Here is a 13,183-nt window from a genome sequence, read left to right on the forward strand (position 1 = left end):
GAACTTTCTACGGATTTTCCGAGGATAGTTCTGAACGCCCCAGACCTTCTACTGGACCCGTCCAACAGGACCCACCCGCTGATAGAAGCGGGCTCCCTGCAGCTTATTGCCTGCAGGGTTTCAGGAGGAAATGGAACCTGCCAGGAATTTTGGAACTCGCTGCAGATTGTATCCGAGATTCCTGGGCGCCTTCCACCGTCAGGAGCTATAACACAGCTTGGAACGGTTGGGCGAAATGGTGTACAGACCTCCGTTTGGATCCCATTTCAGCACCTCTAGTGAACATCCTAAATTTTTTAGCGTCGAAATTTCAAGAGGGAGCCGCCTATAGGACTATAGGAGTATATAGATCGGCCATTTCAGCAGGACACAGCGCAATAGAGGGGAGCCCAGTGGGTGAGCACCCAGCAATCCTGCGTCTCCTCAAAGGTATGAAATTGAGGAGGCCGCCGGAGCCAAAATACGCAGTCTTATGGGACGTCAGAGACGTCTTCCAATTGTTTATCAGGTGGCCAGAGAATGACGTCCTGTCCCGTTCAGTTGTCGGGCAAGTTAGCGATGCTCTTATGCTTGATAGCATGTCGGAGAGTCTCGGACGTGAAAGCGTTGGAGATTGATAGGAAAATATTCTATCCGGAAGGAGTGGCGTTTAGTATCGCTAGAAGAACTAAAACAGATTCCAAAATAATTTCCTACCCATATTTTACTGAAAATAAGAAGTTATGCGTCGTGCAGTGTATTAAAGATTATGAAGCAGCAACAGCGCAGTTTAGAAATCGCGGCGTGACCCAGCTACTTATAGCGCGTAGGAAGCCTTATCATGCAGTAGCGACAGCAACCATTGCGAGATGGGTGAGAGAAGTTATGCAATGGGCAGGTATAGATTTATCCTTGTTTGGGGCTCATTCCACTAGAGGGGCGATGGCATCTAGAGCTTTTGTGACAGGCGTCTCATTGCAAGATATTATGAAGTCTGCAGATTGGTCTTCCGAAACGACATTTAAGACCTTTTATTTCAAACCAATTTCTGATATACCAAGCAAGGTCTTGTCAAGCTTTGAACAAGCATAATGCGAGCCTCCTGTCTTGTCATAGAATAAAGATTGCCAACGCTATCAGCTAAGGAAAGTCTTCATTCTATTAAAGACAAGGAGGTGAGCATTATATCCCCCCCATTACTGCTAGAATTAACTAATAATTGTAATGCATTTCTAGTATTGATATTTGTTTTCCCACCCTTACGTGATATTCTCTGTTCTCACAGGAGACGAGCAGAAGACGCCATGAGCGAGTTGAGAAGTGCGTCAGTGATTGGTTGGCAAGTTGTTCCCGTTGGGCCGTACAGTGAAGCCGATTCCAGATCAAGCACAGTTGATGACATAGTTTGGTCACGTTCTGGATGTTTATGGGAAGGAGTGTTAAGTGCAAAAGAAAGAGGAAAGGACCTAGGGGTGGGAGAGTTTATACCCCGAGCTGGACACTGATTGGTGCAAGGACAGAGGTCAGGACTACAGAAGGCCTCAGGGAGATGGGAGTTGTAGTTCTGGAACTCATTTCAAGTGGTTCAAGGAAATGAATATTGTAACTTTTTTGATTCCTTTGTTTTCTTTCTGGAAAAAAAAAAAAAGTTAAGTTGAAGTGCTGGTATGGCAGAATGAATAGAAAGTAAAGCATAATGCTCGCCTCCTTGTCTTTAATAGAATGAAGACTTTCCTTAGCTGATAGCGTTGGCAATCTTTATTGCTGCTCGGTTATTCTTAGCGACACCCGCCGTACCTTCTTTTCTTTATTATTGCTGCGATGGAGGAGCAGTTTTCTACTCCCCACACAATGGCATTCACCCAATATGTGGCGTATTCCTTCAGCAATTTTGGCTGAAGGCAAAACTGTCTCCAGTTGCAATGGTTTACAATGCCTCCCAACTTACAAACGTGGAGAGTTCTTAGTTAATATATATCGTGCTCTTCCCATGGTGTCGTGCATCTAGGCAGAACTATATTGTACTTACTACTTCAGTCCTCGTGTGCCGTCTATGCTATGGCGTTTGTGTGATTACTCATGTGTTCTTCCGTATATTTAAACTTGCGGTCATGTAATTACGGTGCTGTCGAGCTAGATCCTAATGACTAATGCCCCTGCATTACAATCTTTATTCTGAAACCACAGCAGCAAAGAAAAAAGTTTTACAAACAAAAAAGTTTGAAAAACAGAACTAAATAGAGTTCAATGTCGATGCAGGGGGGACACCCCAATCCATCATGGAGGACAGGTCATGCCCTGCAGGAGACCAATGAGCAGGGACCCTCCTCTATATAAGTCCTTTACTCCAATCCCAACTCCTCTTTCTGTACATCAACTGCACAGATCAGATGATAAATTATGAAGACAAAATTCAGCGAAGCTCCCGTATGTCCACTCTTCACATCTTGTAACTGAGACCCACGTTCCTGAACAGAACCTCTCAGCATGAAGCTGTAAGAAACAACAAACAAAGAATGGTGGCTGGATGGGAACAACAACAAAGGAAAGAATGTTCTTTCTTTAAACACCTGTGTATAGGCGCGCTATAAATGCCATATCATATCATGGGTCGGTGGGTTCATTTTATAATACTCGCCTCCTTGGCCCTCATTACGACCCTGGCGGAAATCGAAAAATGATGGCGGAAATGCAATACCGCCATCGAATAGCGCTCGGTGCGACTATGACCCGTCACCGCAAAGTACGAAGCCATTAGCGACACCGTAGTGAACGCCAACGCTAACTGCACCAAGCACGCGCGCGCGCGCCATGCCAAACCGCAAACACCACCATGGTGCAACGGTACGCCAATTCCGACCCTAGCGGACATGTACCTAACGCCATCAGGCATGGCGGAATGTACCATTCCGCCATGGCGAGAAGTACGGCATCGCGAATCAACCGTAAACGGCCCCACTGAGTGCCTGTACACCGCTCCCTGCCCACAAAGTACAACTCCCCGTAGGTGCAATGAAGCCACAATGCAACCATTGAAATGTACAAGTCACCCATGCATGCCAACGAACAAAAGAAACACAAGAGGGGCCAATGGGAGCTGCAGGGCACAGATGGCACGAATACAGAAGCCATCCCAATGGACATGACCACAGTCCCCCACCAAGAAACGCACGCAAACACAGGCACCTGTGACCAGCAATATTCCGAAGACCACATCATTCAACCAGTCCACCTGGCTGACCGGCAACTGTTACACAAAACCCAATCCCCCGCCCCTGAGCATGACAACATTCAAACTGGCATATTGGCAGCCCCCATCCCTGACCTCACTGGGCTTCGTAGGCAAACGCGCACAGCACAGTACCACGCAACTAAACCCCGAAGCTGGAACCCAATGCAGATCTCCTCACAATACATCGCCCCCCAAATAGGCATATGCCACATCACTTGCAAAGAAAAACGCTACACGGGCCTAATCAGAATAGAAATTTTATGCACATCAAAATCACAAAGCACATACAGCCATCAAGCCATGAACTCCAAAACACCAATCACCATTGTGGGCTGCTTCCGCAAGAAATGACCAGCCACTACCTGTGTGTCGCCCTGTTCCCCCATGGTACACAGAGCCACATTCACGTACGAAAAGGCAACATGGAAGCGCACAGAACCGCAGGGCCGTCCCAATGGGGAGGCACTAGTCCAGCTGAAAGGCCGAAATGTTGCTCCGAGCCACCAGTACTGCGTAAGGGCATGTGGCCCATTGGCGATCGTCCCATAAGATCGTAATGCTGCTCCACTGATTAACACGAAGCAGCAGGTGTCGGGAGTAAAATCCATCTGCAGGAGTGGCATACAGATGGCAGTGGCAAAAGGGGAGGAGATACCTGTCAACCAAAAGAAAAGAAAAAGAACAGAATGGCCATCAGAACTACATACCAACAACTCACTTCAATGATCACACGAAATCCACAGCCATATGCATGCTAGCCCACTCCAAAGGAACATCACCACCCCAAAACCACTTGCGACTCATAACCATCTATATCGAGGTGCAAACACCATCACAAACGAGTGTCTGAGGGCGCCTCGAGACAGGGAGGGCTCAACAAGGCCAGATGGACGATGGTCCCACTATGGCAGCCCTGCATCACATAGCGTAGGGGAGGCGGATAGATCCCAAGAAGCCCTGTACATGGCAAACTCTGTATCAAATCACCTGCCCATGCATCCATCCATCATTCCCTCATCCCGGGATCAAAATGCCTGAATAATTACTCACATAACATTAGAAACATCCATTGAGTCTGTGCGTTATGCAGCCTGCTAAATCCACAGTGCCCCAGCCCGTAATTCCAGTGTTGTGAAGTAACATGTATTTGGTAACGGACGGCCTCATCGCCCACGTAGCTATTGCGCATCCCAAACTAATCATATCAATCATTGCTCCCTCGCCATGGGCCCTGTCTCAAGGACATAGAACAATAGAACGTTACATTTGCAGTCAGACCTGTGGGCATCTCCTCGCCGCTAGCTGGAAACCGAAAGCGCCGCCCTTCGAATTCCTCATTTGCAACATCACGTCGAAAAGGCATCTGTGGCCGTTTGAAATCACTAATTATTCCATCGAGTGCGGCTGTGTGTGAAAATGGCAACTGCCTTCACCCACGAATGGGACGCCCCGCCCGTCGTTGCAACTCGGTACAGTGATGCATGAGGGCCCACCGTTACTCGAGTACTACGTCCCACTGACCCCTCACAAGTCTGTTCGCGACTGCACAGATAGTATGTGAAACAATGGGACCACAGCAGAATGAACATATCAACCAATCTTACACGGCCATCGGGTACAAATACATGATTGCAATAGCAAGATACAATTCCCCGAATTGCAGCGTTGTGCGCGGGACGTGCTCGGCCAAAGGGGAGAGCAGTTTGCACAGGTGGAATCAATCACCACAGGTGGAGGCCATACAGCCTGAAAACACATAAATTGCACAGCCAGTCTCCTCCCACAACCACACCGAAATGCTACCGGCAGGACTCGCGATGTTGGCCCTGGGGGACCTGATAGCACTGCAAGTGCTCCGACTCCAAGAAGTAGACGAACACCAACTACAACCAGCCGCACGGAGGAGACGCAGGAGGAGGAGGAGGCCAAGGCAGGGCCAGCAAGGCCCACCAGCACAGCCACTACCACCACGCAGGCAGCCCGCAATTCAACGCCTCCGAGCACATCCGTTCAACCTCACTGATGAGCAGATCCACACCCTCTACCGTCTGGACCGGGACACCATAGCCGCCATTGTGGACATGACACAGGCTGACCTTGTCAGCATGATAGATAGCCCAACCGCCATCCCACCCCTACTGAAGGTGGTGTCTGTACTCCACTTCCTGGCCACAGGCACCTACCAGCACACAGTCGGACAGTTGCATGGCATTTCTCAGCCACTGTTCTCACGGACACTATTGCAAGTGCTCGATGCCCTCCTGAAGCACGCAGACGACTACATCTCTCTACCACGCTCGGAGCAGGAAATAACCAACACAAAAGTGGGATTCCATGCACTTGCCGGCATACCGGGTTGCATTGGTGCCATCGACTGCACCCATGTTGAATTGGTCGTCCCACATGCCATGGAGGCCCAGTACCGCAACCGAAAACAATTTCATTCCCTGAATGTACAGATGGTGTGTGACTCCAACAGGATCATTACACATTGTTGTGCCCGATTCCCTGGATCAACCCATGATTCTATGGTCTTGAGGAACTCTACAATACCACGCTACATGGAGCGACACGCAGGGAACAGATCCTGGCTACTCGGTGAGTCTCATTACATGCATGATGATGTGGGGTATGTGAATTGTCAATGACCTGCCAGGAAGGGGGGGGGGGGGTGTGCGTACGTATCAATGGCATTCCACATCATACGTTTCTCGTCCACATACAGGTGATGCTGGATATCCACTGAAGAGATGGCTCCTCACACCAGTCCGGAACCCACGGGACCAGCATGAGGAGGACTACAACCATGCCCACTCACGTACCCGTGTAGTCATTGAACAGGCATTCGGCCTACTGAAGACCCGTTTCCGCTGCCTCAGCAGGTCTGGCGGGGCACTCCTGTACCGCCATGAGAAGGTTGCAAAGATGGTGATGGCATGTGTCATGCTCCACAACATGTGCGTACGTAGAAATGTGCCCATGCCCCCTGACGCAGAACTGCAAGCACCTGATGATGGTCATGATGAGGGTGGGGATGTGGCAGCACCTCATGGAGTCTGCGAGGCACCGGAGGCCCGTGACATTCGTCAGCATCTCATTGATGTATGCTTCTAGCACTCACGCCTGGTGGCTGATACATGGACACGGGACTCGTGGCACTGCGTGTGTCTGGGACATGCACAATATGGACTGTACGCCTATGATGGCCTAGTACACAAAGATCAATGTCCACACTTCTCATTGGTTGATCGTGCACTTTTTATGGCATATGTGATATCATGTTGAACACCCTATCGACCCGCCACCCAAGTGAGCCCAACACACCCCCTCCACCCTCCTACCTCCCCCCCGAACACCAGTGTCCAAAGATGCTCATTGTCAGTGGGCTGTCGCTATTGCATGCCCCCTCTGCGGGTATCAGGGGCACCCCTGCCTGTGGAGCGCAGGTTCCTTCCAGATCTACGTTGGGGGCTGCCCTGGACGGAACTTGCAACGGATGATGTGTCTGCCTGCTCACGTCCATGCATGTCCCTAAGGGTTTGCGAGAGCTCAGTGAGCACACGGCGCACTGCGGCAAGTTCGGCACATACGTCTTTGGACGTCGCATGCAGTTCCCCCCTCAGGCTCTCGGTGCTACTCTCCATTTGGACTCTCAGGCTCTCGGTGCTACTCTCAATTTGTGCCCTTAGCGTCTCTGTACCTCTCTCCATTTCTGCCCTAAGTGTCTCTGTTGATGTTTCTATGTCTGCCTTGGTGCCCCCACATTCATCGGCATGGCCCTTGAGGAGTGTGGCCATTTGCTGCTGTTGGACGATTAACTTGTCGAGGGACTGTTGCCTCTGCTGGGCCATGGCCATTTGCGGTGGTGTCACAGAGGGGCTGTTGTCCTCATGTTGCCTTGCCACAGGGCTTGTGGGGGATGGCCAGTCGTCGTCTTGTGGCTGCACCTGCGTGGTATCCTCATGTTGTACGGGAGGGGACAGACAGGGGGATTGGGACAGGTCATGGATGGATCTGACCTCGACATCCCCGTCTTCTGTGTCCGAGCATGCTGCCATCAATGGGGTGTCACCTATGGTGCTGCTGCCACCAGAGGCAGTGCCTTCTGTGGCATCCATTGGGGGGACCTGTGGTGGTGGTGTTGTGGCCATGCTGGCTGCTGGGGTGCCTGTTGATGTTCCCTCCTCTGTGCTGCCACCTGATTTGTGCTGCTGCCGTGTCTTGATGCGTGCAGCTGAGGTGGAGGGTCTCTGGCCGTTGGTCTTGGCCCTCTTTGCAGGTGTGCTGGTAGGGGTGTCCTGTAGCTCGTCGTTTGGATCGGACCCTGTGGTGGAGTAAAGGAGGGCGAGGGTTATTGATGGGTCAGTGGGAATTGGAATGGCATTGTATCACATGCATTGGGGTGGTACCTGAGGGTGATTTGGGTCGGGGTCTTGGAGGTGCTTTGATTTGTGTGTGGAGTGAGGGTGCAGTTGTTTGGCAGCCTGCAGTTAGGGTGTGCCTGCTGCACGTGTAGTGCGTGTATTAGGGGTTTTTAATTATTTATGTATTTATTGTGGGTTTTAACGTGCGCTATCAGGCCGATGTGTGTGGGCGTTCTCCTGGACATGTGTTTCTGTTGCACTATGTGGACGCATGGTACTTCACATGGATGGACTGTGTGGATTTGGCATTGTTTTATCTGGCCCACCTACCTGAATCTTCGGATGTCTGCACTCCTTTCTCCATCCCTCCGACTCCCTCTATGCTCTCCATTCCGATGGTGGAGGCACAGATTTCTTCCCAGGGGGTCAACTTGATGGGTGATTCAGGACCTCCCCCGGTGGCTGTGGCAATGTTGCGGTTGGCAGAGAGTATGCTGCGGACGCGTATCCGCAGGTCGTCCCATCGCTTGCGGCATTGCTGTGGGGTGCGGGGTGCGGTCCCCACCGCACTTACCCGCTGTGCCACCAGAGCCCATATGGCCTTCTTGTTTGCAAGTGCCGTCCTGGTCATTTGCGTGGAGAAGACGACGGCTGCATTCTCCTGGAGGGTCTCTGTTAGCACGGTGAGTTCCTCACGGGAGAAGTGGACCTGCCGCTTGCGGTCGCACGCTTTCTTCGCTACTTTTCCCATTTTTCTTGGTTTCGCTAGGGTGGTTGACGGGTTGGGGTGTGTTTCAGGGTAGTGATTTTAGTGGTTGTGTTGTTTTGGTGTTTTTATAGGTGTACGCCGGGATGTTTCCCGTTCCGGGCCCATGTTTTAACTTCCGTTTCCGTATATTTCCGGGCACCGTACTTTCCGGTAGGCGCACACTGCGGTGACCGCTAAGAGGGGTGGCGGTATTGCACCTAGGGCGCCGTACGGCGGCGGTGTGGGCCGTTTTGGGGTCATTTCCGCCATCGCGGACTTTGCACTTCCGCCGTGGCGTGGTGCTCGTGCCCGATGGGTCGGAATGGGCCGCACTTTGCTCCTTCGTACAATGGCGGAAACGCTATTTACGCTGTGGCGCTCCGGTCAGTCGCTTTCCGCAAGGGTCGTAATGAGGGCCCTTGTCTTTTATAGAATCTAAACCCCCTTCTCACACTAGTGAGGGGGATTAGTCATTCTATCGCAAGACAGGACGCTCATATTATGCAAGTTTGAAGCCCTTGCATCACAATAATTACAACATGATTAATACAATAGCTACACTACAATAATAATAGAAGTGTTTTAAATGTTTCTAGTTCGATCAATCAACTGATTGCAAAAAACATTCCCCCAGGCTAGGCTGCCTCAAGAACTGTCCTATAAGGCATAACAGTCTTAACTGCAAAGAACCAGGAAGATGTGCCAAGTCCAGCGTTCATCCCAGGCCATCAAAACCACCTGGTTAAAAGAAAGGGGAAGGGGGAACCAGACAAAAGTCTTCCTATAGTATTAGGCAGGAAAAAGCATAGGAGTAATAAGCTCCTCTGTCTTCCACATCAAACATTTAAAACACTTACAATCATACCATCTTATGGTAACCTAGATAGTAAACGTAAGAAGTTAAACACTTTAATTCTCCTGGAGATAAAGAAAAAAATTACCACCCCCTGCCCGAGGGGTGAAAGTTTTGTAGGGTCCATTCCATGTGCTGATGAAAGAAATCATATTAGAAACAAGGCATATCACATGACCACCTTGTTGAAACAAAGTAGGAAAGGCAAACCTTTCTTAGAAGGCCCAAGAGGGAGTCAAAGGGGCTCATTATTAACATGTTATAGGACAACCTAGCTTAGGTGCAGCTAAAATGCAATAAAATTGAGGACCTTGTGCACCCAGAAAAATGTACCCCAAGTCCTGTCCTTAAGTACCCCATTGTCTCCAGTCATATGTACCACCTGATACCAGAAAAAAACTTTCTAAACTCAGAAAAGTATTACGTCTTCTGGATGCAGAAGCGGGATGGAAGAGAGGGGCCACACCTGAAACCCAGTAGATAGGTGCTAAATAACCTCACTAAAAGAAAGCCCACCCATGGGAAGCTGATGACAAAGATATTCTTGAAAAACCCTAGGAAGAGTTAAATTCATCAAGCCGTAAAGTCGGAGACTTTCAGACCTCCTGAACCCCTGAAAAAAGGTAGTATGATACCATGACCATAGGGAGATACTTACATAAACCTGACCCTTAAGAGACACACTTGGTAAAGAGAAACTTATCTTACATCCAAACACTCTCATCATAACAATGCCTGATCTCCCTGCTAGAAGCGCCAGGTGCTTTGACCTATCCTCTCCCCCATGGTTGATAAATCCCCTAAGGGAACATAAAGTAACTGAAGGAGAACCCACTAAATTCCATGGTCTTGAAAAAGATTCTAGACTGCAAAGAAAACTGATCACCAAACAATATGAAGCTGGTTTACAGAGGAGGACTAACCCTCGTCTTAGAAAATCTGAACTATCTAGAAACCCCCGACACACTGTGCTGGCACGTTATTGCAGAACAATCTCCAGAGGGAACCAAAAGGTCTACCTGCCATGCAGACGGCTAAGTGAACCCAGTCAGTAATGAAGTGTCCCTCAGCCCTTGAGCAATCGTACTGACAGACACTTGCGGTGATGGCTAATGCTTAGTCACTGAAATTCCTTGTGATAGAGAGGCCCTAATAACTTGGATGGAAGATGAGCACCACTCCCAGACTCCTCTATCCTACTGAGGGATATTGTCAAATGGCCAGTGCGAGCTCTGTATTGGTCAAGAGCAAGACACTCCTGTTAAAGGAAAACACTGGAAACCTCAGGTGTACCCCCCTGAGGTGTAAATTAATGGTGCAACTCCCCCCTCCATATGGTGTCGGGGGGAAAAAAAGGAGGGCAGGGGGGAGGCACTGACGCAGGGATAATTCTTGTGCTCAGTAATGTAAAGGCTGTGAAGGAATACTGAGACCACCATCCATTCAACATTGAGGCTTGGACCTCTGTATGCATGCAAGGTTGACTGACTTCTCCAGAGATCAGGGGAAAGGAAAAAAGAAGCACATTGCACATAATAAAATAAAATAGCGTTTATACAGTGTAACCAACCCTCAGGCATCTGAGCTCTGCTTATTATTATTATCCACAGTGTGTGGAATGTGGTGTTTATTTATTGACCTCGGAAGGATGAAACGTTTATTCTGACCCTTCCAGGATACAACACCTGCGTCAGCAGGCTCTGCACAGATGCCAAAGCAAGAACTCTATTTGCTGCGTTGAAGGATAAAAAGAATGGAAATAAACAGCCACTTATAAACTGCAACGAGAAACAACTCCCTTGAGGGCAAAACTGGGCTTGTACTCCTCGAGCAGAGGAGAAATTGTACACACCACCAGATTTATAAGCGGGAACAGACAAAGCCTTGGGAGGAAAGGTATGGGGGCGTGCTCCAAAATGGTATTATCTGGTAACCTTTCCCTCTGATATCAGCAAGTGTTTCCTAAACACTGCAACAGGGTCAGAACCCGGGAGCTCAACGTTGTTTTGCTAACAAGACGAAACAGCTACCTTTGAGCAAACCTTGTCCCCGCCAATTAAATAAAACTGTATTGATCAATACACTATCAGGACAATAGTAAGGGAAATCACGCCACCCTTTAGGGAGTGAAATTGGTGTTGCCGAGCAGGCAAACCCATCTGCATATCAAGGTCTGCAGTTCTTGCCCGTTAATAGGGATAACACCCTCGGGGCAATAATAAATGAAATCACGCCACCCTTTGAGGAGTGGAATTGGTGTTGCCAAGCAGGCAAACCCATCTGCACATCAAGCTTCGCAGCTCTTGCCCGTCAATAGGGATAACACTATCCGGACAATAATAAGGGGAATTACGCCACCATTTAAGGAGTGGAATTGGTGTTGTCGAGCAGGTGAACCCATCTGCACATCAAGCTGTGCAGCTCTTGCGCGTCGATAGGGTGTGATAAGGCGGAGGAAGAAAAGGAAGAGCAGAGCCAATCAAAACCTCTTGCATTGTGAAGGACATTTGGTTCCTCCAATGAAAGGATAGTGCTTGCTTCCATGAAAAGGTACTTTTTTCTAATACTGGTTTTGTTTTTGTTTTAAAAAGAATGAACAAGAAAGAGGCTCTCTCGAGGAGGAACCAGTTTATGAGTGGGCTTATTGAGAGTGAACCTGTCATGAAGGAAAAGACAGAAACTGCACCCGTTGTGCGAAGTGTGAGAATGTCATGTTGGCCCATTCGTGCCTGAAGTGAAGCGTTTGTGAAGTTGGCGAGCCGTGAACTCGCTGAGGCCCGGACCAAGCTGAGACGGTCTTCGGGAGAGCTGTATCCCGCTGAGTCGGTGCGCGACTCCCTGCAGAGGCCCCCACCTTCCCGGAGGAGGAGTCGAGGTGGGGAAAGCCCTTTGTCATTCTCCTGAACAGCTGACTGGGCCTACGCGAAGCCGCGTCTCCTTTCCCTCCCACCTTTTCGGAGGAAGGGCCGCTGCGACGCATCTCCTGCGTAGTGGCTGCCGAAAGGAGAGGGCCCTGTCGAGTGAGCCAATGCTGTGCGAGGAGGGTGGAGGAAGCAAAACAGCTGACGCGGCCGATCGGGCATGCATTGGAGAGGCTGTAACAACTCCAGACAGGAACAAGGTGCAGCAAACTGTGAACCCAGGTGACCGGCACTGAAGATTAAGGCTGTCAGCCTGGGGAAAAGATCGATCCATAGAGGATGGAGAGAAGGGCCAACCGCTTTAAAGTTATCGTAGAAGCGAGATAAAGCTGTTAAAGGGATCATACTTAAACGGATACACTGAAGAGAAGGCAGTCGGTAGTGAAATAATTTTTTTATGAACAACTTTAACCCTGGGCCAGCAAGAATAGAGATGCACATGAAAGACGCTGCACTATGTCTTTGCCATAATGTCTGAAAGGAGATAAATCTCTGGACAACGCCCTGGCCACCTAATTCCAAATAAGAAAAGACTTTGGTGTGGCGCAACATGCTAAAGGAGATCAGTCAAGCAGACTGGTAACTACCTACCCGCATTGAGTTAAAGAGACTGTTGATGCTACCGTACAGAAGAAACTACCATTTGTTAAAAATAAACCCAGTTTTGTTCAAGTCATCCTGCCTACTGTGTGGTCTGTCCCATCCGCACTTGTAACATTTGGTGGCAGCGGTGGGATAGGCCGGAAACACGATGGAGGAGTTGATAAAGACATTGGGCCACATCACGAGTTGGGCTGTAGCCCTTAAATGTGGTGGTAACGGTATTACAGCCGCATTTAAGGGCTGGCCCTATCACGAGTTGGGTGCTAAATGGGCTGTTTTACCTCCAGCCTTTCTCTGGAGGTGAAAATCCCCTGTTTTTGGCTGTATTACCGCCGGCTGTCTTAGCCCGCATAATTAGTGCTGAAAATTCCCCATTGAATCCAATGGGGAATGGGGATTTACCGTTAACACCCAACTCGTGATCCGGCGGTAATACAGCCGGACCGGTCGGTGCTAGGGCTATTACAGTCGGCGGTATTACAG

General features: G+C 49.6%; 1 protein-coding gene across 2 annotated transcripts in view; it reads left to right on the forward strand.

The window, feature by feature from the left end:
* Nucleotides 1-13,183, forward strand: part of LOC138580398 (sodium-dependent lysophosphatidylcholine symporter 1-like) — a 586,401-nt gene that overhangs the window by 460,378 nt on the left and 112,840 nt on the right. The window contains exon 13 of one of the 2 annotated variants that reach the window (XM_069650918.1): nucleotides 1,265-1,559. The exons of the other annotated variant lie outside the window; for it this stretch is intronic. Coding sequence (XP_069507019.1) covers nucleotides 1,265-1,484 — 220 coding nt within the window. The 3' untranslated portion in view covers nucleotides 1,485-1,559. Of the gene's footprint in view, nucleotides 1-1,264; nucleotides 1,560-13,183 lie in introns of those variants that run through there. 2 annotated transcript variants of the gene reach the window in all.

The sequence above is a fragment of the Ambystoma mexicanum genome, chromosome 3p, assembly GCF_040938575.1.
Source record: "Ambystoma mexicanum isolate Mex_15411 chromosome 3p, UKY_AmexF1_1, whole genome shotgun sequence".
Classification (NCBI taxonomy): Eukaryota; Metazoa; Chordata; class Amphibia; order Caudata; family Ambystomatidae; genus Ambystoma; species Ambystoma mexicanum.